This window comes from Crinia signifera, chromosome 6 (genome assembly GCF_055691185.1).
Source record: "Crinia signifera chromosome 6, ASM5569118v1, whole genome shotgun sequence".
Taxonomy (NCBI): Eukaryota; Metazoa; Chordata; class Amphibia; order Anura; family Myobatrachidae; genus Crinia; species Crinia signifera.
This window is the reverse complement of record NC_139222.1, coordinates 69,103,626-69,131,250: the sequence shown is the minus strand read 5'-3', so window position 1 is coordinate 69,131,250 and position 27,625 is coordinate 69,103,626. Positions and strand designations below refer to the sequence as shown.

The 27,625-nt window shown below is 41.8% G+C and overlaps 1 protein-coding gene across 21 annotated transcripts in view; it reads left to right on the top strand.

The window, feature by feature from the left end:
• Window positions 1-27,625, top strand: part of KCNMA1 (potassium calcium-activated channel subfamily M alpha 1) — a 459,278-nt gene that overhangs the window by 151,420 nt on the left and 280,233 nt on the right. For all 21 annotated transcript variants that reach the window (XM_083146231.1, XM_083146240.1, XM_083146230.1 and 18 more), the window contains exon 2: window positions 7,530-7,700. In XM_083146231.1, the coding sequence (XP_083002357.1) occupies window positions 7,530-7,700 (171 nt within the window). The remainder of the gene's footprint in view (window positions 1-7,529; window positions 7,701-27,625) is intronic.

Below are 27,625 nucleotides of genomic sequence, written 5' to 3'. Positions count from 1 at the left end.
CATGACAAAAGATGCCTGTATTTGTAGCATTGCTTCTTTAATTTTTCTGTGACTTCCTATATACTGTATGTCCTTGCAATTTCCTTCTACTCCACTATTCCCAAGGTGACCCTGGCTTACCAGTCGGGATTCAGCCTTGTGTTCCTTTGAGGTTGCAATACAAACAGACAGAGCTTCTCCCAGGATAGAGAGGGAGGGAATAAAATACATTTATCATACATTTTCAAAATAAAACCACAGGCCAATTGGTATACAGTACTGTACCTCCTCTTTGAGATCTGACTTTGGAAACCATCTTTATTGGTAATAATTGTGATATTCGAATACAGTTTCTATAGTATTATGTATGTATAGTTGAGGTTATTCATTCTTTTTGTAGGGTTGGGGGGGGGGGGGTTCAATAAACTTATTGAAGGTTTGACATAATATTTTATTATTTTTTTAATTACATTTATTCATGTTTTGACATGACATTATGACAAACTTTATTTAAGTTTTGACATAATAAACAGTAGAAGCAGGCAATACAGTGGGATACAGTGCAAGTGAAATGGGAGTTTGTCCTATGGTCATAAAGAAGCCGAAGATGAAAGCTATTGAAACCAAAAATAAGATCCCAGAAAATATAAACAACCTATTGTTTGCATGCAGGGGCGTAACTAGAACATTGTGGGCCCCATAGCAAAATTTTTAAGGGGCCCCCCACAACTTTTAATGCTGCACCACAATGCATAGTGTGTATATATATATATATATATATATATATATATAATATATTCATACTGTACATGTATGTACACATGGGATGTAGTCCCGGCAGTTAGGATGCTGGCGTTCAGTATACTGATGCTGGCATCCCAATTGCTGTCAGAAGACTGGTTCTGGAACATCAAAATGGATCAAGATGCTCACACTGGAATCCCAACACCCAGAATCCCGATTGGTAAAAATGCAGGGAGTGGTAGTGTGCGGCTGGGGAAAGGGGGGGGTTTAGGTTTAGGCACTACTGGATTAATTAGGGTTGGGCAATGGGGGGGGGTTAGTTTTAGGCACCTAGAAGGGGGGCTAGGCTGCTAGGCGGAAGTGGTTAGGTGCAAGATGGTTAGGCATTAGCATGGAGGGCTAGGTCAGGCTGTGGGGGCTTAGGCTGTGGGCAGGGAGGGTTAGAGTGGGGCAGGGGAAGTATACTTAACTGATAGACATTCATACATAAAGTTACACTGCCTCTCAAATACAAACACACATACATGTACACTGGTTCCATACATATAGCCTGTACATCCCAACCCTGCAGCATGGCACATTAAGACCACTACTATCACCTTCCCCCAGGCAGTGACTCAATCCTACCAGTAAACCCATTGACTTTGGCCAGGTTAACGATGTGTTGGTGCTGGCGCTGCTGCCCGCTGAGGAGCAGAAGGAGATGCAGCTTCCCTCTGAGCTGCTGATGGCGGTGGGTAGGAGGAAAGGCAGCTGCGTATTGCGGGAAGCGGCTGCAGTCCCTGCTTACACGCTGCCCACTGAGGAGGAGAGGCAGCGTCCCATTGATCATGTTGGCGGGGGTGGGAGCCTGAGAAAAGGCACGCAGCTACCTGTTGTATCCAGCGGGGAGCAGCTGCTGTTGCCCCACTCACTGGGGAGCAGAAGGAGAGGCAGCGTTCCGTTGCGCTACCTCCTCCAGTCCTAGCTTGGAACTGCTGTAGGTGGGGGTGGGAAGAGACGGACAGGCAGTTGCCCTTTGATTCATGCGGGGAGCTGCTGCTGCTGTCTCTGCTTTTGCGGCGCAGCCAGCTAGGGAGAAGAAGCAGAGGCAGCGCGTGTGCCAGTGGTGTACCTCTAGAGGAGGCAGGGGTGCACTTGTTATGGGGCCCCTCGGGCCCCATAGCAAGTGCATCCCCTGCACCCTCTATAGTTACGCCACTGTTCGCATGTCTAATCCTGCTTAAACAATAACATAATTAACATATAAGTAGTAACCAAAAAAGATGACAAGAGAGAAAATAGAAAGAAGGAGATGAAGAAATAAGGGGGAGGGGTGGGAGGGATTGTGTGGCATGTCAAAAATCAATATAAAACCTACAAAAGGAGGTGAGTGTCCTCATTGCAATAATAAGCATGCATAGTCTAGGTGTACAGCCAGAAATATAGGACTCAATCTAAGTCCTATTCATTAAGACTACCTGGGAAGAATCCAAATCAATCCATGACAACTCTGTTGCTGTGGACCTCTGTTGGCTTTCCGGTGTCACCCTCATCTCTTCCATAGTCATGTACAAAGCTTTCCTGCTAAACCACTCCTTTACATTAAGGGGGGCCTAGTACATCACCACCGAACAGGAATAATTGATTTGGCAGAACTGTTAAGGAATTCTAATAGGGATTTTTGTTGATACGTTGATAGGGAACCCAGCACTAAATTTAGAAGCCAGAAAGCGGGCTCGGAGCAGAAGTCAGGACAATCAACCTAGAGATTGAAATAACATTATTCCAAAAAGGGCAAAGTGAAAGGCACTCCCACCAAATATGCATTGGGGAACCTGTGCCATTGCCACATCCCCAACATTGTCAGGTACACCAGGGATCATTCTAGCAAGCGTCAAAGGGCTTCTGTACCAGCATGATAAAACTTTAAACTTGCGTCTCAATCACTGAGTAACTAACCGAGTTAACAAAAGTGGCCTGGAAACTTTTTCCCAGTCCTCTATTTAATTTGCATATTACGGGAGGTCTGGGAACTTATATTCGATCAAAAATCTATAGCATCTTGATAGATAGTGCAACGGGTGGGAAAAATCTAAATACATGCCCTCGAAAGCCGTCGGAGGTCTACTAGATGTAGGTTTGGGTTTTATGCACCTTACTATGTTGCTGGTAAACATTATTTACCTGACCTACATTGTCTTATTATGACTGAACAGTGTTCTCCTTTAGAAACATAATTCAAAAAAATAAAAACTATTATTAAATATGTTGCTGTGATAAATGTATTCAGAATAACTATTTACTAGAATTGAATTGTGCAGATGGTAGGTTAATATTTAACACCTGGTTTTGACCTTGGAAATTAGGAACAGTTGACAGCTATGACTGTAGGTGGCAATTTTGCTTTGATCCTTTTTAGTGGACTGGTGAATGTTTAACATTCGTGTGACAGCATAAGTAGCCCTTTGTTCCCAGTGGACTAAAAAGATGAAGAATTCCAGAATTGAATATAAAATTGGAAAGTGTTCTCTTTTGTCTCCTTATCATTTATAATCACAGAAATATATGTGAGAAAATTAGGCTCTGGCTAATTCATGGTGCTTTTCTAACCTTCATGTGGAAGTAAGGGATGCAATGACAAAAAGCCATTGGGTTGTTAGGAATCTCATTCACTACAAGCCCTGGAGGCTCACTTAGCAATATAAATTGGCGTTCCACTAAAGTAAAAGTGCTCGGCCATGCAACAACTTTTCCATTATTTTTTGCAATTGTTTTTCAGATAACCTTATGTGATGCTTGTTTAAAGAGCGTGCATCCAGGAGAGATGCTACCAAGCAGGGCTTGTTCACTCTATGGGCCTTATTCTGGTCGGTGCGGACGGAGCCAAATATGCGGGCAGGACCGTGCGTCCTAAACCCCGCCTTTCGTACGGATCGCTCACTCCGTCCGAATGCGGTAAGCCGCTGACCGCACGGAGCACGAGTGGATTTCTCACGGATACAACTCCTCCATCTCTTGGAACCTCCCCCATCATTCGATGGTCGCAGACCATCGAATGCAGGACCGAGTGGTCCGCCAGCTCCCGCTACCTCAGATCACACGGGCATTTCTCCGTGCAAAAGCAGGGATCTGGGCGGGCAGCTGACATCCGGCAATGTCATATGTCCGCCCCCTACACGTGCGTCACAGCCGCATTACCATACGTACGCCCAGCGTTTTCATGGGAACGCCCATGAAACGCGGGGTGTAAACATATGGTAATGAGCCCAAACAGCCCTTCACGCACCTCTCCACCCCCTGTTCGTAGTGTACACATTTCATGCGGAATGTGGCCGTGCGTCCCGCTCGCACATGCGCAGAGACGCCTCTGCACATGCGCAGACACAAAACATCGGCGGCACGAACGCACGCGGACATTACCGCACCAACCAGAATAAGGGCCTATATACAGAGATGTTTCAATATAATGCTTTTGTATTTACAAGCTGTTTTGTTGGATTATTTTTTTTAAATGGTTTTTGATACTCATTTAAAAATCATATATTTTTTTTTATAATATCTATTACTTTATTTTGCTTAAGATTTTTATTTGTATTTGCATATTTGAATACACCACTAACTCACAATTGTAGTTTTGCTTTTCTTACTGATCAGAAAGTGTTTAATTATACCTTTTAAGTACAGCACTGAAATCTTTTTTTTTTTTTTTATCAAAAGATTTCTGTGTGATGTCAAAACAATCCATTTTGTGTCTGTTATGATGTTTCTTTAAAAACACAGGCCATATAACCCATATTTAACTTACGGAAAATGATTAGTCCGTTGAAAGCTCATATATTTTTAGTGACAGAGTTGTGAATTAAAAATGGTTCAAGATGCATGTTAAGATCTTATACAGACAAAATAAAATTTTCAATATGCTGCCTTGTTGTACTGTACATGCATTCTATTTAGTCTTTGCACTGTGAAACTTAGTACAAATGTATTAATGTGCTTTTAACATGATTGTTTAAGTAAATTAGGCTCTCCTTTAGCTTTGTGCTAATAACAAACATACATACTGCTTGTATTACATGGCAAATAAGTTATTTATTTAATCAGGTGCATTTCTCACTAGGGGGCAGATTTATAAAGCTCAGTGAAGTGATAAAGTGTCTTGTTTTTATCAGCGGCCAATCCGCTCCTAACTGTGAAGTTACAGGCTTGGTTTGAAAAATGACAGGTAGGAACTGATTGGTCAGTGATAAAAACCACTTTATCACTTCACCGAGCTTAATAAATCTACCCCTAGATCGCTTAGAAAATGCCCCAACATTGCCCCTGACAGCTCGCTCAGCACACAGCACTGACCCATATCTCCCAACTTTAGGTCCCCCTGGATCGGGACCCGTGCCACGCTCGCACCTGAAAAGGGGCATGGTCTATAAAAAGGGGGCATGGTCTCACAGGATGATGCGTCCTAAGGCCCCTGGTTTTCATCGCTCTGCATCGCTGCACAGCATCTATTCTGCTCGGGTGGGATGCGGGAACGTCCCCAAATACTGGGACATTCCCGCGGTAAGCGGGACAGTTGGGTGGTATGCTGACACATTGCTGTGTGCTCAGCGATCCACATTGCTCAGAACACTCAGCAGTCTCGCCCCCTATATTTTTCATTGCCATAAGCAGAAGCTTCCTTATTTACCAGAACTCGTTTTTTTTTCTTTGTTTGGTACTTGTTTCCTAGCACGGCCACAACGATCATGATCGCGGTCATCGGAGGTAAAATCGGGGCCATCGCAGGCACTAAAAAATCGGGTGCGATGGGCCAGACGCGATGCCCGCGATTTCCCCATAGAGAACAATGTTAAATGCCTCAATTTACCCGCGATGACCACGATTTCCCATAGGAAACAATGTGAAATGGATCAATTTACCCAAATTATCATAGGGAACAATGTTAAATGGCCCAAAAACACCCCTGAACATTAAAATGTCCCCCCAAAAGTACTATACGCCACCCCGCGATCAACGTGAACCCGAAGCGTGGCGAGCGGCGGCGGTACGCGTCCTCCGACCTTTTCATACCCCCACTATCCACGTCGGCGTGGAGTTGAGAATAGAATAGTGTGGCGAGCGCAGCGAGCCACCGAGCGTGGCGAGCGAGCCCCGCGAGGGGACGCAGATACCTTCACAGTTATACGCATCCCCTCGCGGGCTTCCCAGGTGTCCATGGCGACGCGGACACCTGTGAAGCCCGCGAAGGGACGCGTTTACCTGTGAAGGTATCCGCGTCCCCTCGCGGGGCTCGCTGCGCTCGGCACACTATTCTATTCTCAACTCCACGCCGACGTGGATAGTGGGGGTATGAAAAGGTCGGAGGACGGTTCACGTTGATCGCGGGGTGGCATAAACTACTTTTGGGGGGACATTTCACTGGTCAGGGTTTTTTGGGGGGGTTTCTGGCCCATTTACCATTCTTCCCTATGATGATTTGGGTAAATTGACCCATTTAACATTGTTTCCTATGGGAAATCGCGGTCATCGCGGGTAAATTGAGGCATTTAACATTGTTCCCTATGGGGAAATCGCGGCCATCGCGGGTGGACCATTTAAGCATTTTTGGCCGCATACGACCCGACCGACGCGATTTTCACTGTTTTCAATGGAAAAAATCGGGGGCATCGCGTCGGTCGCGTCGCAGGCCACTAAAAATTACCCCCGATGGCCGCGATTGTGGCCGTGCTAGGAAACAAGTACCCTTTGTTTTTTTATAGCAATGACTTATTTTTATGTAAATAAAAGCCCCATACATTACTGCCACTTCTCCAAGGGGAGAAGTGGCAGTTGAACCCCTTGGCAGGATCACATGCGGTCCTTTTGCATGCTAAATATTTCATGCGATCCCAGCAGGTGCTGCTGGAGGCTGTCCAGTCTGACAGATCCTAAGTGCAGCATTTGCGATGTAGGGGCTCTGATTCAATGCGCGAGACCGTGGACTGGATCGGATCTAAAACACATTCAATTTGTCTGATTTAGCCCTGATTTATCGACCCGATTCCTGGGTAAAATCACATAAATGTATGGCCAGATATAGATGAATTGTAGGAACATTTACATAGTTATTAATGAAAATGCTTGTAAAAGGAGGTGTCGGTACCGTACCAGAACTATATGGTGCCATGCACATGACTTTAAGGTGTCCTGGTTACAGCACATGTTGCTTTGGGCTGTACTTAACTAATTAGCTGCTTTGAGTTTGATGCATATAGACCAAAGGTATGGATTAGTGTGTACACAAGGTACTTTTTGCCTTCCGATGTTGACGATATAGTCAACATCGGAATCGGATGTCAGTTTTAACCCTTGCGATCCCGATCCGATTCTAATGCGCGTTCACGTATCGCAAGGCAGAAAGTCTTGTCTGCCTTGACTATATAGTGCAGATCTGCACTATATAGTCAGACTTGTATGCAAATCGGATGTGCCTTAAGATACTATCCACGATCCGATCTGATCGGATCGTGGATAGTATCTTAAGGCACATCTGACCGTGTGTACACACCATTAGAAGCAGCTTGCAATGAAGCACTTACTGGTCTTTTTCCTACCTGGTCGGTTGTGCACCTGTTAACGACGTGTATCTTTATCTTAACATCTGTTGATAGATATAGTTGGTCCTTGCTTGTGCCATTGTGAAGTCATTGTTACATACTGTGTTTTATACTTGTTTATTTATATCCAATAGCTCATGCTGACAACTTGTGCAAAGTGATTTGATTGTTGAGATATGACAATATGACTGTCATTTTTTGTAGTTTCAAAGTTCGTTTTCTCTTCAACAGGAGGTACAGAAAGTTGCGCAACCAGTCAGCACCCAAGTAACCGATGGGGACAACAAGCCAACCGATGAAAAAGAAGAGGTCTTGGCTGTGGCCGAGGTGGGATGGATGACATCTGTAAAAGACTGGGCTGGTGTGATGATTTCAGCTCAGACACTAACAGGTCGAGTGCTGGTAAGCTTTCTACATACTTTCACTCATTTTGAAAAAGTATTAATTCAAATACTGACAAATGTTGAAAAATTGATTTTGTTTTAGAACTATGAAACTACACCAATAACCTTTACACAGAGCAATGACAAATTGTCTTTGGTGGCAGAGGGTTGTAACAGCCATCACACTAGGTGGGAGCAGATGGTGTCCCCGGAGGACCTGGCACTGTGTTATTGGAAGACAACTTGTTAAAGTATAAAGCAGACATACTGTACTGAAGGTGTCTTGTGTTATAGATAAAATGTTTATCTAGGCATCAGTGAGCCCTAAGCACCGTCCATTGAGTCACTGAGGTTTTCCGGAAGTTTATAAAATTAGAGACCTGAACATTGATCCTTTTTTGTTATTTTTCCTTCGATTCATTCCACATTAACCAAAAACTTCCTGTGACAAAAGTTGGAGAAGGCTGTGAAAAAGCTCAGCTGTAAGGGATTATTGATCCTTTCATACAGTATACTGCAGAGTCATAACGCTTCACGTGTCCCAGCTATAATGTTATTTCTGGAATGGAGATTACAATTTAGTCCCATATACAAATGCACAACTTCTATTATGTCCTGGGCACCACATTTTCATGGAATGAGCCATACTACACGTACGTTCTCTCACTTATCTGGCACATGTGCTCCTACAAATCACATTTAGCTAACTGGGGTAATAATCTAGAACAAGGGTGCCCCAGATTTGTTGTACATGGTGAACGCCGGGATCCTGACCGCCGGGATTTAAACTGCACCCCGTACAGGCATGGAAGCTCTGGGGCCCATCACACTTGTCCCTCTTGACCCCCTCTGTCGCCGGCCCTGCATGAAAACACTGGGCGTTCCCATGGGTACACGGGCAGACACACACTCTGTCTTCGTCCCAGCGCCCGCAAATAAAAGTCAGTTTCAACTGACTTTTATTTGCGAAGGCAGGAGAAATCATTTGATGGTCGGCGACCATAGAATGATTTCTCCTGCAGCAGTTAATAGTAGTTTTCAAGATCTGCAAACAGCCAGCATAAAGTAGTAGTTTGGAAGCCAAATGGAAAAAATGTAGTCTATGTAGACCAGCTTACTTAGTATACAAAAATAGTTTGGCACTGTAATGTTGGTGTTCAATTTTGCATTAAAATATATAACTGCGCTGTGGAATTGGGTCATACCAATCCATATACCACTACATATAAAAACAACTTTTTTTTTTACATACACAATAAAAACAAAAAAACACATATCAACACGGTACAGTATTAATAACAAAAGCGATTCTGCTACCTCCTGGTACCTCGCAGAATCTTTGAGTAAAGACTCCCCTTTCTGACAAGTAATTGTTGGTGTTTGCTATGTAGATGCTCGGTCGTGTTCTATGTTATTACGTTGATCATATGCATCATACCGTCAGTTATTTTTGTTTGACTAGGACCGGCTGATTTTGTTACTTGATTCATTCGCACTGTAATGTGTTTTATTGATTTTCCTGTCAATAAGAACTTTAAAAAAAGAGAGATTCTGCTTATCTCAACACCATATTGCATTCGAAAGATGACCATATATTATCTTGCTGTCAGATGAGTTGTAATATCCAGTAGATTAGTATCACAGAAAAGTAGAGTACTGGATATCCTCTTAACTACACCCTCTTCATAAATACTGTCCGTTTATGCAAATGTTAGTATGTGTGATCCAGAGATTATATTTTTAGTGCTGTAAGTGTTATTAGGCTTCTGCTGTCACTATGCAATGTAAAATTTAGTCTGGCCTCAAATATGCAGGTATATCTCACAGACCTTATAGTATGACTTAGTATACTGCATAATTGCTGTTGTGGAAAGGTGTTGCATGCTCTTCAAGGGGACTTACAGTACATGTCAAGGGGACTTACATGCTCATTGCCAGGGTTGGGGATAAGGATACATGCTTGTTGCGGATGGAGATCCTAGCGTGCCGCACTCCTCTGACCTACACGACAGGCCTCCAACCCACAGCGGGTCCGGACTGGACCTCCTTCAAGGCAGTGTCCATTTTTGGAGGGGCCACCGCTGCTGACAGAATGTGCGTGCGGCCCGCTGTGGGTTGGAGGCTGGACATGGCGGTGGCGGCAGCGAGGGTGTGTGGGTGTATTGGGACACACCCAGCACCCGCCCTGCGCATGCCTATGGTTATTTTACTGAATAAACTTGAGTTGTAGTGAAATGTTGCTCACATAATAGGTTACCGTGCGTACTCTTACTGTGTGCAATATTAGTGTTCACTCACTTTTTTTTTAGCAGGCTACTGATCACTACAGAGGGCATATTTTGGATATGGTGTCACAACAAATGTGTAGCGTCTTGTAGTTACACATATATTGTGTAGTATTTTATGTATTTCTTTAGAATGTAAGCTCTCACGGGCAGGGCCCTCTCTCCTCATGTGCCTTTCTTAGAATATATAAACCACTGCCACCCTGATAATTGCTTCAGTGTCCTGTCCCCTGATGCAACTATCCGTATTAACCATGTACTTGTCCTAAACTGTCTTGTAATGTAATTTGATTTGTGTTTGCTCATAACTATGCTCTGTAAAGCGCTGCGGAATTTGTATGCGCTATATAAGAAACTGTTAATAAATAATAATAATAAATAAATAATTGCTCCAATTTAATTCCAGACATGCCTTTTTAATGGCCCTCAGACCACAAGACATGCCTTTTCAATGACCCTTAGATTAGACATCTCACAAGACCTTTCAATGTCCCTCAGACCAGCAATGGTGCAGTTAGCAGAGTCTCTGCTGCAGTCAGATGTGTCTGGACTGGAGTGGTGCATTTTCTATAGTGTAAACACTAAATATAATCACCTGGAACGTAAGAGAAGACCGTAAGTGGAGGCACTCATGGTAAATGTATGAAAAGGTTTTCTCTTGATTTAATTATAAACCTCTTCCTTATTCAGAATAAGATGGAGTATTAACAACATGAAAATAAGTTATGAGAATATAAAAACACTTCTGTAAAGTCAGTTATTGACTGTGGTGGATTGTGTTAAAAATTTGTTATTTTTGTGTTATCTCCTAAACACCACCAAAATCAGAAAGTCATTTGAGTGCCACCACTTGTAATACTGCCATCTTGTATGGTACTGATCTATTATAGGTTGAACTGTAATTCGCTATTATATGGTGAAATTATGAGGACAGGGTGTGAGAGAGCTTATCTTCTGGTGATAACATACTGTATTATCTATCCCTAGGAGGGATGAGGCCAGGGCTTTATACACACAATGTATGATCTTTGGTAAGTGTTTGTGTTACCCCCTCATTTTTATGGGAGATATAAATGATACCTCTTCTTAAGGTCATTGGTTATTCTCAGGTAATTCATTATTCCTATAGCATGTATCTCTTTCTGTACCTGTTTCCTCCGTCACAGTGGTTTCTGATTTAAATTGTAAATAATTGTAATTAATAGTTTTTAAATTGTTTCCTTTACACACAATGGGGCAGATGTATTAAGCCTTCACAAGAGATAAATGCAAGTGTGATAAGGAGAGATAAACGTCCAGCCAATCACCTGCTAACTGTCATGTTACAGGCTGTGTTTGAAAAAAGTCAGTAAGGAGCTGATTGGCTGGACGTTTATCTCTCCTTATCACACTTGAATTTATCTCTTGTTAAGGCTTAATACATCTGCCCCAATGACCCTTATTCAGATCTGATTGCAGTTCAAATTTGTTCTCAAAATGGGCAAAACCATGTGCAGTGCAGGTGGGGCAGGTGTAACATGTATAGAGAGTTAGCTTTGTGTGAGTTATTTTGTTTCTGTGCAGGGTAAATAATACTGGCTGCATTATTTTTACACTGCAATTTAGATTTCAGTTTCAACACACTCCACTCAAATTTACCTCTCTCTACACATGTTATTATCTACCCCACCTGCAGTGCACATGGTTTTGCCCATTTTGAGAACAAATTTGTAAATTTGTAACAAATCTGAATAAGGGCCAATGTTCAACTTATTTGCTGACATGTCTTCTAGCAATTGGAAATATGAATTTCCTTTGCGTTCCATACCATAAATATAATTTCATTTGGGTTTATTGTGATACCAACATTATTTTGAGATTTTATTGTTTATCAAAAGAAAGTTATACTGTAATCACTTTCTTAACATACTGTAGATTTTTCTCCAAATTGAAATCTTGGCCCATCTTGCACTATTAACTTTGTTATTTGAAGATGACATGGCAGGTGTGCTGGCAGTATTGTCACTGCTACACTGTGTTCCTAAGAAAGAACGCTTCTATAGACAAAAATAATAATTGGTTTATTTTTTGACTTAATAAATATTTAAGTTGTACCCCTTCAGTGGTAATTTTTTTTTCTTTGGTGGGGGGGGGGAGCACTCCCTTGAAAAAAAAAACCAAAAACACTACCGTCTCTCCTGGGGCCAGGCAGCGCCACTGGGCACTACATCAGCCGGTGCCCGACCCCGGGTACCCAGCTGTATGCGGCGTGATGTTACAACATTTATGCTGCACACAGCCAGGGGGAAGGAGTTGGGGGCGGTCAACCAGAGCAGGGCAGGGGCTAAAGCTGAGCTCAGCCCTCAGCTCAGCAGTGCTGCCCGGCACTACGAAGCATAGACCCTGAATTTTCCGGGTTTGCCAGTCTGGGTACTGGAGCACAGCCCGGAAAATACTCAGGAGTACCAGTGAAGGGGTTAATAAATACGTCTAAAAATACAACATAAATAATATTGTCCGTATACCATGTTCCATTGCAGCAAGAATGTTATTTGAAAGTAATTATATTTCAACTAATACAGTAGACTTAAATTGACAGCATACGTTTGAATCCTGTAAGAGATACAAGTCCTATGAGACATATCCATTTTTTATAGGTTTCTTTCACATACAGTAGAAAGCCACTCTGAATATGTTTAGCATTTTTATTGGCCTTCGTGTAGCTTTAAAACCATGCAATGCCACAAAATCTAACGCTATAGAAAACATATTTTTTTTAACAAATATATTTGAAAATTAAATTATGTTGTGCAGTAAAATCAGGTTAAAATAATTCATCTGGTTTTGCTTCAAAAGATGTATTTCCTCACTCAACAGCGCATGGCATTGCCAACTACTTCAAAATCTGCACCCACAGAGACTTTCTTCTGTGCTCCCCAATATACATTCAGTTAATTCTCCCCTGTACCCAGTGATGAAGACTCTCCACACATATTCTGATCACCCTACTACAACTCACCTATAGATAGTTAAATTGCAGCAGGGCCCTCCTACCTCCATGTATATCTGTTGTTACCCAGTTTGTTCTATCACTGTCTACAATTGTAAAGCGCATTGGAATCTGCTACGCTATATAAAAAACTGACCTTTTTACTCTCCATATGTGCATTTCATCTTCCACAATGCATTCCTGCCACTAGCTCACCTCTTTAACCTTGTCTTTTTATTTTGGTGCATTCCAGTGCCACTTTCAAAGAGCACCCATTTTACCACTACTAAAGACTTCATCTATTGGCCTAGAGCAGTGGTTCCCAACCCTGGTCCTCAAGTACCCCCAACAGTGCACGTTTTCCAGGTCACCCAGCAGGTGCACTCATTATTCAGGCACATTTGACAAGATCCACAGGTGGAGCTAATTATAGCACTTGGGATTTTGTGTGGAGACCTGCAAAACATGCACTGTTGGGGGTACTTGAGGATGTTGGACCAGATGTTGTGAAACTACACATCCCGACTTGACAGCTGAAGGGCCATAGTTTGGACATTCCTGGCCTAGAGGCTCTTTCAAACTACCTTCCTATTCCTCTCCTTTCCTTTGACAACAAACTACAGTAGTTGAAGAATTTGTGTACATCCATTTATTTCACTTTCTCTCCTGACTCCAATTCCGGTTTTCTGTTAGAAGGCCTCCACCATAAAAATGTGAGTGCCTTCACAGAAGACATCAATGATCTACTTACATCAAATGGTCACTTACCCTCCTTGACCTTTTTGCTACCTGAATATCTTCTTACCCTTGACACCTTCAATGTAATGGCTTTTTTTATTGTTTGCTTTTGTTTGTTTGGTTTTTCTACCTATCCTAGAGATCATTCTCTGCATCTCACACTTTATCCCCTCAACAACTGCTATATGTTAGGGGCTCTTTTCTTAGCCCTTAACTTTTCTCACGTTATATCTTTTCTCTTGGTGAGCTAATTCATTGATTTGTTCGCACTACCCAGATTTCCCTAATCTACCGTGCTTTTTATTTGCCATTTTATGTGAGCAAATTTTTTAAAACTATATTTTTAGCGAAACATCAAGTTTTGTAGAAGATGATTTTATATTGTTATACTGTAATACCTACTTCAGAACTGATGCTGATTTTAGTTCTACCAGCTATACCCCAATTTATGCTGTATTTTATCAACACACCCTGTACGTTACCTTGTAATTTGTGTGTTGTTTGCCATGTACGGCGCTGCGGACACTTTGTGGCGCCTTATAAATAAACATACTACTAATATAGTAATAATAGGAAAGATTAACTCTTACATTCAAATTCTGTACTCAATAAAATTAGTCACAATTAAAAACATTTAGTCATAAGATCAATCATGCGTGTTGTGCTCCTTGTGGTCTAATATTCAGAGTTTCACTGGAGTTGAGAGCAAAATATTTCCCAGATCTCCTCACCCGCATCACCAGTATAGGGAGAAAAGTGTAGAAGGGGCACAGAGCCAGCAACTTCCTCTTCAATGATACCAGATCTTTGGAAAGGAAAGCTTATCATCTATTCTACTCCCCCGAGTTACCATATCACCTCAAATCTTTGTAACCAATACCATAACACTGTTTCTAGTCCCACTGGTGCCAGTTTTATTTCTTACATCTGGTTTCTTTCCCAGCTCTGTAACCAAAACTAATATGCACTCTCATCTCCTTTATTGATTTCTGTGACCATTGTGGCAGCCAGTTAACCAGCAGCGGCTCTTACCTCTGCTGAATCCCCCTCCCCCACTGCAGCTGCCGATGGTCCCTGCCGCTGCTGCTGCACACCCCGGGCATCATGTTTCCATAGACCTTTGCATGCCAGAATCTACTGCACTGCAGGAATGAGCGGTCCCACCCAAAACTTGCACACTGGCCCACTACTCTCATAAACTGCCCCTGCACTAATTCCATAACAGAAGGAATCGTTTTGCTGAACCATTTAGAAAATACTATCACCGTATTCTCCTGAGTCCAAAAATTGTTCACCGTTCTCTACAATGCAACTACACTTAGAGTTTTGAGAATGAATTTGAAAGGGTGACGGCCTGACGGCCAATTTGAAAGATGACGGCCTGATGGATGGTACACCAAAATCAGTATCACGGCTGTTTAAATGCACGACAGTCAGGAGCCTTTCTAACAGGGGCTATTTTCACTTAAGGGGCTCCATGACTTCAACAGAGGGAGAACTATACTTGTGGCGAGCACACTGAGCCCGCAAGGGGCTTCATTGCGCTCCCCCCCCTGTTGGAGTACTGGCGGTCGGAATTCCGATGTCGGTACACTGACCGTCAGAATTCTGACTGTTGGGACTCCATACAACACCCATCTGAAATATGTCTTACACCATACTAGATATTACAGTATCTCTGACCTGTGTCCTGCTTTACTACAGTCTCTTGTGTTGCTATTAACTTTTAGAATGCATTACAGAATCCGTTCGAAAATGTGCACATCCTTCCAGTCTTGCTCTCTGAGAAACTATCTCGCAATGTCAACTTGCATCATGTTGATATTGACTTCATTGCTATGTTCCAGCAGCGGTTTTGACACTGAATATCGCTAATGCCCTTATTCTGTGTACACACGGAGTGATTTTGGTTTACAATTTTGACTATAAAGTCTAAATTTTATAGAAAGTTAGCCAAAGTCACATACCAACCTCTCATCGCTGTGAGGTGGGTATCCCATGGATAAACAGAGCAAAATAGCTTGAAATTAATTTGGCCATAGGCTAGATAACACATAGTCAAAATCGCAAGTCAAGATGGTATTATTCTGGAATCTGGGGAGTTCAAGGGACATTGCATAATCAGAATTGTCCATTGGCAAAATCGCACTGTGTGTACACTGCTGTACTCTAAGCCTCCACCTAGCACCTAACCTGCCCTGCCGCAGCTTAACCCTAACCCTCCACCACTGCCTAACGCTCTTCTCCTGCCACCCAACCCAAAAATCCCACAGCCTTAACTTAATGACATAATTGTGCAGAATGTCAATGTCAAGTTTACATTGTGCAAATGTCAACATTACATTTAATTTCAGCACCGTATATATTACAGTATATCAATTTTGTCACAAATGTTACATATTTTTCAAAATCAGTAAGGTGTTTTTTTTTTGCAAAAATGAATTAAGAAATATTTTATCAATCCAGGAATATTTGTAGGAATGTCGTAAGGACATTTTTATTACCGTCCAACAACCTATTTTTGTTTACTTCTCGTGTTGCGGTAGGAGAGTTCAATTAAATGCTCAATTTGTTGATCACATGGAAACAACTCAAACACACTGCACACATTGTTTTTGTTGCTAGATAAAAGTTTAAAATAAATAACTACCTTATGAACTGTAATTTTATGTGCATAACTACTATATCCTCCCTGACAGCCTGAATGTGACATCTGTATTAGCTGTGATGTTATTAGATGTGCTATATAAATAAACATCCTTATAGCTAAATCCATTAGCCAAGTGCTCTATTGATATCTGATAACCAGAAAATGCTTTAGATGATCCATTATTAAAAGAAGTTTTATGCAGTGCAGCATAACAAAATGATGGAACATGGCCATAATATTACCCCATTTACCAGGAGACACACTTTGAATAGCGCTGCTAATAATCCTTTTGTATATTTAAAGAAGTCACACACAGACCTAAACTATAAGCGTAGGGCCTAGTTAAAATAAAATCTGAAAGAAGGGAGAAATCAAGGAGCGAGTAGCTTCTGGACAAAAAACGTGTTGCAATGGAAGTGGTGCAAATACACACATTATATATATATAATGTACACATGTATATATATATATTTATATATATATATATAAATGGCTTTTTTTTTTTTCATACAGCAAAAAATTTTGGTCATCTTTGATTTTACAGGACAATTTAGATTAGCTGGTGCACATGCCCTTGCCAAGTTTAAAGCTATTGTACATTTCAAATCCACCCCCACTAGTATAACATAGGTTTGCCATAATGCTAATTAAACCAGACTATTCAGATGTAACTGTACCATACCCTTTACCCACACTCCTTCCTTGTAAAGCACACTCCCGGCACCTGTCGACCATATGTTCGCACTTCCCTTGACACCGGGCGTTACACCATATAACGGAAGCATGACAATCTCATAGACTCATATACACTGATTTCTTGGGATCACAGAATACAGACTGATTTTGTTTTACTCTTATCTTGTAGTCTGTGAACAACATTCAACTTATTTATACACCATTTCCTATAGCTCATGGGTCTGATTCAATTTTATGCCAGAGGCTATTCAATTACAGATCCTTATTCTGACACTGTAAATGTAAACTCATAGGTTACTGGGACAAGTACCGTAGCTATAGGTTACCGCATTTGTGGCACCTGCAATAAGAGCACTTACCATGGATTATGTTCTAATAATATTATAATTATAAAGTTTGACCTAGAGTTGTTGGTTTTTAGCCAAATTATATTTGTAATTCAATTACTAGTACAGATTTACAGCACATTTACAACTAGGGTGGCCAATCCCGGACTCGGCGGGATCCCGGGATTTGGCCCCCAAAATGCCGGAATTTCAATCCTAGGATTGGAGTTTCTAATCCCAGGATTTCGGGATTAGACTGCGCATGCACGAATCACGGGATTGAAAAAATGCCCCGGGATTGGCTTCCCTATTTACAAAAATAATTTTTTAATTATTTCTAACCTTGAAATCCGTCAAAAAATATGTTGATCTGTCAATATAGTTAATCTACTTTACATGTAATTTTTGCACTTTTCCCTCCACAAAATGTCTTATTCACAAATAGGATGCAAAACCAGCAGGCCTATATTCTGTATGTAATTGCGGATGTATATGTTTATCTAATAACCACTTCCATTACATCATGCTTTTTGTCCAGGAGCAACTTGCTCTTTTTTTGCACCTTTCTTTCAGATTTGCTTTTTAGCGTCCATTTATAGTTTAAGTCTGTGACTTCATTAAATATACAAAAGGAATGTTAGCTGCAATAATCAAAGTGTGTTAAAGTTTGTCTCCTGGTAAATGGTGTAAAATACAGCCACGTTCCATAACTTAGTTATGCTGCACTGTATAAATGATTCTTAACAGAACATACCGTAGATCAGGCTTTCCCAACCACGGTCCTCAAGGCACACCAACAGTGCAGCTTTTGTAGATATCCAGGCTTGAGCACAGGTGACTTAATTAGTACCTGAGTGATTCTGATTAAACCATCTGTGCTGAAGCCTGGATATCGCTAAAATCATCTGCACGGTTGGTGTGCCTTGAGGACCGTGGTTGGGAAAGCCTGCCGTAGATGATCCATTATTATTAGATACCAATAGAGCACATGGCAAATGCAATAAGGATGTTCAATTATATAACACAAGCGTAACAGCTAATAAAGAAGTCACATGCAGGCTGTCAGAGAGGATATAGTAGTTATGCACATGCAATTACAGTTCATAAGGTAGCTATTCCTATTTAACTTTTGTTTATTAACACAAACAATTAGTGCAGTGTGATAAAGTTGTTTCCATTTGATCAACAAATTGAGAGTTGTATTGAACTCTTTTACTGCAACATACAGTAGATGTAAACAAAAAGAGTTGTTGTATGTTAATAAAAATGTCCTTATGACATTCCTACAGATATTCATGGAGGGAGAGATAGATACAGATGTACCACCCCACTCGCCATTCCTAAGAACAGGGCCGTAACTAGGGGGGGGGGGGGCTGCGGGGTCACGCGCACCGGGCGCTGGAGGGAGGGGGGGCGCTGTCAGGTCCGGGACAGCCAGCGGAGGTCCAGTGAAAGGCAGCGGGGTTCTGGGTAGCTGGCAGCTTGACTCAGTCCGTCTCTACTCTCTCCTACTAGCGCGGCGGCGGGAAGTGCTGGTGATGACTTTCAAAAGACTTGCCGGACGCTGATTGTCTGAATTTAGCCAATCAGCGTCCGGCAAGTCTTTTCAAAGTCATCACCAGCGCTTCCCTCCGCCGCGCTAGTAGGAGAGAGTAGAGACGGACGGAGTCAAGCTGCCGCTACAGCGGCTACCCGGAACCCTGCTGCCTGTCACTGGACCTCCGCTGGCTGCACACAGGAGGTATGTATGTTGTCAGCGGGGAGGGGGGGTTTCCGGCGTCAGGGCCAAGGCGGTCATTCCCCCCCCCCCCCCCGTCATTGGAGGGGGGGGGGCACCAAATGACTGCCTTGGCCCGGGCGCCGGAAACCCTAGTTTCGGCCCTGCTAAGAATGGGGTACAAACAGCACCCACATTTCCCAGATTGGGGTGCAGTGGCCTGTGACCACACACTCTAGTAAATACAAATACAGGGGGCCACTTTTGTAATCCAGCACTCCATCATGTAAATAGTAATGCTGTGGTGCCATCCAAAAATGTAGACCAATAATAATCCCATATACAAATTGAATATTCAAGGCGGCACTCCAACAGACTTTCAATGAATGCAAATAAGCAGTCCTTTATTTAGGTCCTACACCGTTACGGGCACATACCCATCTTCAGGGACACAATTTACAAGATAAAACATACACACTAAATACCTACTACCAAACAAAAATCTCCTCCCACAAGTGGGACCCCATTGGTTAATTACTCACTCCTCTCAGCTGGAGACCTCTGCACCCGCCGGGACGCCGGTGACCGCATGGGAAGAGGGGGGCCCTAGACTGCACACCCTGTAATGAGAGGTGCTACCTTGCTGAGATTTTTAGCTATATGCAAGACAGAGGGGGTTTGCAGGTGCACTATGCACTCATTACTGCTAACATATATTCCTTTTATAATTCATTTATGAGGTTGTTAGCATACATTTGGCCAAAGATATGTACCTGCCCACCACGTTAAGGTCACCTCTTTAGAGCAGATCCCTAGCACTATGAGGTTCATGCCTGGGGTGCATGGTACCCCCAAACCAGTCCAGCAAAACCACCCCAGGGCATCACATAAATAAAATACAGCTGTGAAGTGTAATAGAGTGTAAAGTGTCATAGAATGTAGGGTATGTGTAAGCAACTAATCGTGATAAAGGGTGTGTCAAAATAAAAATAAAAAAAAATATGTGAAAAAATCACCATGGGGAAATCCCCATGGAAACAACATAAACATTAAAAACATACTGTTTAACCAAAGTATATATCGTACAACTACATAAAAATACATTTGATTATATAACAACAATGGGTCTGGTGAACTATAATACATATACATACAAAACATGTTTTTACTTTATATTATTATTGAAGCACATTGAACTATAATGAATGCATGATTATTCTCATATTAGCATGACATCATAGACACTTAAAAAATTTGAATGTCTGCTTTTAAACCAATAATAGAGTATTCAAAACATTTTTAGAAGAGATCAAATTCACAAAAGCTGATGGATCAATCATGAAAAATCGTGAAAAACCATGAAAATCACGAAAAACCACGAAAAATCCTCTAAATCCTCTAAAAATGGTAAACAACTGAAGCGATAGACAAATACTAAGAAAGTATCAGAAACTCATTTGAACCAAGAGGGCTATTACAGAAAACACTGAAGGCCAAGTGTCTCATTATGCCCCCCTGGAGCAATGGTATTAAGAAAATGAATCCAGCGGCGGATTTTATTTCTATTCCCGCCCCTTAATCTGGGAGGGACATGATCAATTATCATAGTTCTAATACTGGCCACGTCATGTCTAAACAAAAGACAATGGCGTACCACAGGCTGGTCACTAGAGCCACTGGACAAAGCCTGATGTATGGCTGACCTATGCAGGGCCATACGCTCCCTTAGGTCAGACCACAAGGGCATGTTAGAATATAAATAACATGCGTTGATGTGCAAGTGAGGGGAAATTTTATAAAGATCTTCCCTGTATGGGGATGATTGAAGAAATTACCTATAGACATGGACCTGCAGGTAGTACATCCCAAACAGTGATGATACCCATTCTTCTTTGATAAAAAAATGGATGGCAGGGACCTTATCCCAACCTGTAATATCTAATTTAACTATAGAGTCTCTGATACTTTTACCCCTGCTGTAACTGGGTAGGACTCTAGATCTTGTAAAAGGGTCAAATCTCTATCAGTGGCCAAAATTAGCCATAGGGACTTAACTTTTTTAGTATTAGATACAGAGTGTGGTGTACCGGTTGACTCAAGGGACCCTAGTCTTAGACCTTGTCACTCTCTTTGTTAATAATTGTTTACAGGGAATGGCTGATACTTTAATTGTGATACTGTTTAGTTCAGCCCTGGGGTAACCCCTACGGGCAAAATTCTCAACCATATCTTGCAGTAGCTGGGTGTGCCATGGAGTCCACTGTGGCCCCAGCCTATGCCAAAGCATTCATGCACCAAGTAGAACAAGATTTATTTTTTTCCATCAGGAACCCTCAGATCTGCGATTTCTATACACAGGAGATATATTGATGATTTATTGATTATTGGCATGGGGGAATTACAATGCCTTAAAGATCTGTTGGATACTCACAATCTAAGTGAGAGTGTGATTCGTAAGTTCACATATTTCTTTCACACTGAGAAGGTGGAGTTTTGAGATATCTCCATCTCTAAACAGTCTGGTTCTTTACAGACTAGTCTTTTTGTTAAACAGACAGAAATACTATTCTTAGAAATGACAGTTTCCACCCTGCACTCCTACGTAAAGGGTTACCTTCTTCTGCTAAACGAATTACGTTTAATCAATCTTTGGTTCCAACAATACTGCAATGGTTGAGAAATGTGCCTGTATATTATAGTGCCATATATATAATATATTTCTACTGTAACTGTAGTTGCCATGCTCTTGACCATTCCTCTAATCTACCTACTGTAGATCATCAATCATTTGTTTTACCCCTCCTGGTGTGTCTACCCTGTTGCATAATTTTGTGTCACCTTCAAGACTGCCATTAACATACAATATTTTCTTGTAATTTTTTCTTGCAAGTGACTGAAATCATAGCCAAGCAATATGCAGTATAGCGTGCAGTAGTCAATGTCAGTACTAAAGCGGAGGTATATTCACTTAACAATGTCAGTTCAATGTCGCTGTCAGTACCATGCTGTGTCTTTTATTGCTCATTTTAAACCATAAGGCAACTAAAATAATATAAATAGATGGATAACTTTGCAGGGTATGCAATGCACAACATCACTTTTGCAGTTTAATCTATCTTGACATTTGGTAACAAACATTGCTGGCATACATTTAAAAATAAAATGGGAGAAGTTATATAGATCGCTTTCAGTGCGATAAAAACACTGTGTTTAGTTTTGTTCTAAAAGAGCAAAGCTTTAACAATTAGTCTGACACAGGAGGAGAGGGCCTGTGATTTGAAAGGGGTTCTCTTTCTTCAAAAGAGGTTTGGGGGCTCCTGCTGCTCGGTGCACAACAGCACGCTTTTCAGTGGAATCCGGACCCCGCTGGCACCTGGCACTCTGCTTTGCCACCCCATGCCTGCTTTTATTCACAAAGCTTACAGCACGCAGAACGAAGCCCTTTGCTTCTAAATGTCAACAGAGCTTTAGACATAATAAGCACACCAATTACAGGCAGGCATTGCACAGAAAGAGGAAATAACTCAACAACTTCAGGGATACATAAAGCTGCAGAGCGTTGCAGATCTCTTTTAGGAAGAACATTTAGCCTATAGAGAATTGTTCAGTGCCAAACAACAACAAAAAATGTCCTTGTGAGGCCTGGCACATGGATTTGCCTGCAGAATCTTTCTGAGATTGTGAACTTTTTTTTTTTTAAATGAAGCTGTTGACCCAAATTTGTGAAGTCCCTTGCACCATCCTAAGCTGCTGTTTTCAAGATGTTTCTTTCTATTGAAATGTATAGTCCTGATTTGTGGATTATGGTTCCATTTATCCAGACCTGCATGACTCATATCCGCATTACAGAATGGGGTGAGAAAACTGTTTTAATAGCAATAATCCTAAAGACAAATACAGGTGGCATTACAGTACATGCATGTAATGAGTTGCTTAAAGCGCAGGTGAAGCCTGCATTTTAGATTAATTTATGAAATGTGTGCTTCTGTGCTGCTCTTACCTGCACAGAAATGCTTATGCCTGGCTAAGTACAGTATGTTTATCCTGCACTTTCCTTCCATTGCTGCAGGCTGACAGTGGCTGCCAGCATTTGAAACTTGTGCAGAACACTAAAGGCCCATACACACTAGACGATAGCAGGCAAACGACGATAAACGATTCCATTATATTCACCTCCCTGTACGACCATGAAGGACGTCGATCAGGGTCGTTCTGGAGGTGAATCATTATACATCGTCTACTGTGTATGCCTTCAACAACGGGCGACAACCGATGGTGCACGTACCCGCGGGTCATTAACAAACATAGCCATCCTCCATGCATGCAGGTCAATTTGGCTATGGTCGTTAACATCGTGCAGGGCGAACGTTCTTCTGAATATTTATGATCTTTCACTTTCCTCTTCAAGGGAGAAAGTGAACGATGGTCGTTAACGATGTGTCGTAAGTGACACATCGTTGTGTGTGTATGGGCCTTAATGTGTGTACTCATGCACAGGGACAGTTGCCAACATTGTGGGACCCTCCTCTGGGAGATGTTGGAAGGAACGACCCAGGATCACTTGCAGAAGCATGAGGCATAGTCATGTCTCACCCCTGCTGAAATATGCAACAATCTAGAAGGATGTATGATGTGAGTGATGCAATTCACAATGAATACTATCATCACAGCCCTTTTGCACTGTCCCAAGAGAACTCTTCAACATTTGTGAGTTCCTGAACATCCCAGAAGAGTTGGAAAAAAAAAGGAAGGGCAGTGATGATATAGCAGCTGAATTGCCTGAACATCATTTAATAAAGGATTGGGAGGGTATTCAGCTGTCTATAATAGTACATTATTTTAGGCAGGATTTCTACATTTTCATTAGAATATCATGCTCTCTGCCTGCAAAACAGCATGTTTTAATTCTGCCATGCAGGAATACCTACCATCCAGGATAGTTCATTTCATAACAACTGTCCCTTTGAGGAGAAGACTTCCACGTTTATGACCCGGAAGCCTTACTGTGCATGCTTCTATGGGGTATATTCACTTGATGTAGAAACTTCCGTCTTCCCGAAAAGACGGCAGTTTTCGATATGAATAGATTGGAAGGGGTTCCGATCTATTCAACGCTAGCTGTTTTTTTTTCTGGCAGGTCAAAATGTTCCATCAGCGGTCAAATCCGACATCCGGATTTGGTCGCTGCATTGAATAATGGATGCCGGATTCATTCCATCCAAAGAATTTCGGAATAGATCCGGCATCAATTGAATATATACCTGACATTCAGACTGAAGCTCCAGAGCTTGCTGCATACAGTACGTGCACATTGCATTACTATAGAAGTCTACAGTATGTTTCTGATTGTGCCCCAGGTCCGATATTTGCTGTGGACCCTCTTTAATTTTTTTTATAGATCTATATGTATTGCAGTAAATAGTTTTTACATTGGTACATCCTGGCCATATTTTTTAACAAGAGCTTCAGGTTCATTTCAGATTATTACTGACATACTGTACATAGAATTTTCTTGTGGATGAAAAATTCTTTAAAGTAAGACTTGACAAGACCATTGCATTACCTCTGTCACCTGTAGGCTGGAAATGGCCCGGGGTTCCCCTAATCTGGAATCAGATTTCCAGCATCACTGTTATAAAAATGACTCTCCTCACCATTGCCCTTCTGCTCAGAAGACTGGCCATTCCTCCTGCACCTGCTGTCATACTGTACTTGTGTCATAAAGAATTTCTCTAGACTTGAAGCTGCAAAGATTTGTCAGATTTTGAGCTGTGCTCTCACCCTTGGAAAAGTATATGAGTCAGATAGAAACTTGCGGTCCGGCCTTGTGCCCTGCAGTGAATGCGGAGAGAGCTTCTATTCCCACATCATTTGTCAATGGATTTAAATTGGTGGAATTTAAAAGTGGCAGACTGCTGAAATAGAATAAGCCTCTATATTATTCATAGGCATGTAATATTTCACTCTGCCACCTAGATAACTTAATGATTTCAGCTTTGTCTGCTGAACACAAGCTCTTACTGTATATACCGGAAATTTTAATTTTTAATTTTACTTTTATTCCACATATTTGTTTGTTTTTTATCCCTGCCTTTTGCATTGCATGTTTACTCTCTACCAGTGGCAGTTTTTAATCCACCACTGTAGTGAAGCCAAATGCAGTCTGTGAGACTGCACTGGCTTCACTATACTGACTTCCTATTGGAAGTCTGACCTACCAGTCACCCAAGGCAGTCCCATTGGGAGGTGTTCCCTCCCTCTGGTATGCCTCTATGGGCTGCTGCATAGCAGCCAATAAAATCCAGGGTCTGCACATGTGCAGTACCTACGGCAGTACTGTCCATGTGCTGGTCCCTATATTGTACAGGCTCCGGGACTGTGATTTCATCTCTAGAGCTGTTGCCCAAGCAGTCCATAGAAGATGGCTACATGCGCAGTACAGAGGTTGGTTCTGGGCATGGGCCAGTCCCGGTGTCTGTCATCATTGTACAAGCACTGGGAACAATGCAGCGGGGACTAGGAGGAGCAGGGGGAGCCGGCATCACAGCCTTTGCATGCCTTTTCTTGAAGGATCATTTTTTTCTTTCTACAAAAGCTGCTGCTGGGCTGTTACACTCTACACCAGTGTTTTTCAACCACTGTGCCGTGGCACATTTGTGTGCCTTGAGCTGTTCTCAAGTGTGCCCTGAGATCTAGAGATGCGTAAACCAGTTTACAGCCACCACCAGTTCAACTGTTATTTACTGGTCTCTTCTTTTCATGTAAAGGGCCAATGTATTTATTTGGTACTTGTTTCCTAGCATGGCGCCCATCACATCGCATACCATAAGGCATACGATGGTATGCGATGTGATGTTACGCGATGGCAGCCGATGTGATACAATTTTAAATTGTATACCATCACATTGTATGCCATGGTATGCCATATACAATGGTGTATGATTTAAAATTGATTAAGCACCCTAATGGGTGTTTTGAATGTTAAATGTGCCCCCACGCCACCCCCACTATCAACGCCAACCCGAAGCATGGTGATCGCAGCTGTACGCGTCCTCCAACCTTTTCATACCCCCACTATCCACGTCGGCGTGGAGTTGATTTTATATAGTGTGGTGAGCGCAGCGAGCTACCGAGCCCGAAGCGTGGCGAGCAGAGGCGGAATACAGTAATACTTTACAGGCGTAAAGTGATACTCGTCCCCTCGCGGGACTCACTGCGCTCGCCACGCTTTGGGCTCGGTTGCTCGCTGCGCTCGCCACACTATATAAAATAGACTCCACGCCGACTGTATTTGCCTCACTTGCAGTGCACATGGTTTAGGGTTACATCTTCATCCCTTTAATTTTGGACATATATTAATTACACAAGTTCTGTGGCTGGCTGACTTCAAGATTCCATTTCACATGGTTTTAATCAGCCACAGAACCTACCGGTATGTAATTAATATGTGTTGAAAATGTGAATAGGGATGAGGTGTTAACCCTAACATGATTCAGCCCATTTTGAGAAAAAATTTGCCCTTTGATCAAGTCTGAAAAAGGCCCATAGTACAGTATGGAGATCAAATGGAAATTTAAAAACACCCATGAGGACACTTTAGCTGTAAAACTGTTCTCTCTGCAGTAGTCCCCAACAACTGGGCTTGTAGCTTTTTCTTACACTCTTGCGGCGAATCTCTTTTACCAATGCTGAAACTTTGAACAGGGTTCAAAGAGAATAGTAATGCAGCTTAAGATAATGAGGAAAAGGGGAACAATTATGAAAACTGTCGCAAACATAAAAGGATCTGTAAAACATAGCAGCCCAACCTAACCGCATCTCTTGTCTCTTCCATTCCCACACTATATGAATTCTATATTTCTCAGTTACTATGTTACCTGTTTTGTAAAATGTGAGCATAATACATCACTGAAGTTATGGCTACTATTGGTGGGGGGTGTGGAGGGAGGAATGGATCAGGCTAGCTTGCTCTCAGGAAGCCACAGCCTTAGCACCTAGCTGTAGTGGCAATTGCACACGATTGTTTATGTCCTGCTAAACCCTGAGAATGGGCATAGAACAAATTTACAAAGCTATACTATAGACATTTCTGAAAATGATAAGAATGTGGAACTGATAAGCCAGTCAAAAGTAATGGTGTACTGTGTAATCATAGCCCTGACTTTCTTCTTTCTTCTTTTTTTTTTTTTGCAAATTAGATTTTTATTGAAAAGTTTTCAAGTACATACTGTAAATCATAGAATACTTGTGATACAAAGAGATACGAGTAAGTAGGTAAAGCGGGTAAATCTAGATCACAAATTCGAATATACACGTATAATATGCAGTTTCTCTAGATATTTAACCAGACTTTTCAAAAGTAGAACATAAGTAAAGGGCCCCATACATCAGCAATTAATTGTGACAATTTTCAGATATGGAGATGATTGCCACAATTAATTTTAGATGTGTGGGCTCCCCCTTTTGGCAATCACAATCAAAATCGCCAATCGATTGCTTAATCAGGTTTTTAAACATGTTTAATAATCTGGTATTATCTGCGGATCTTTTTTATATGTGTGGGC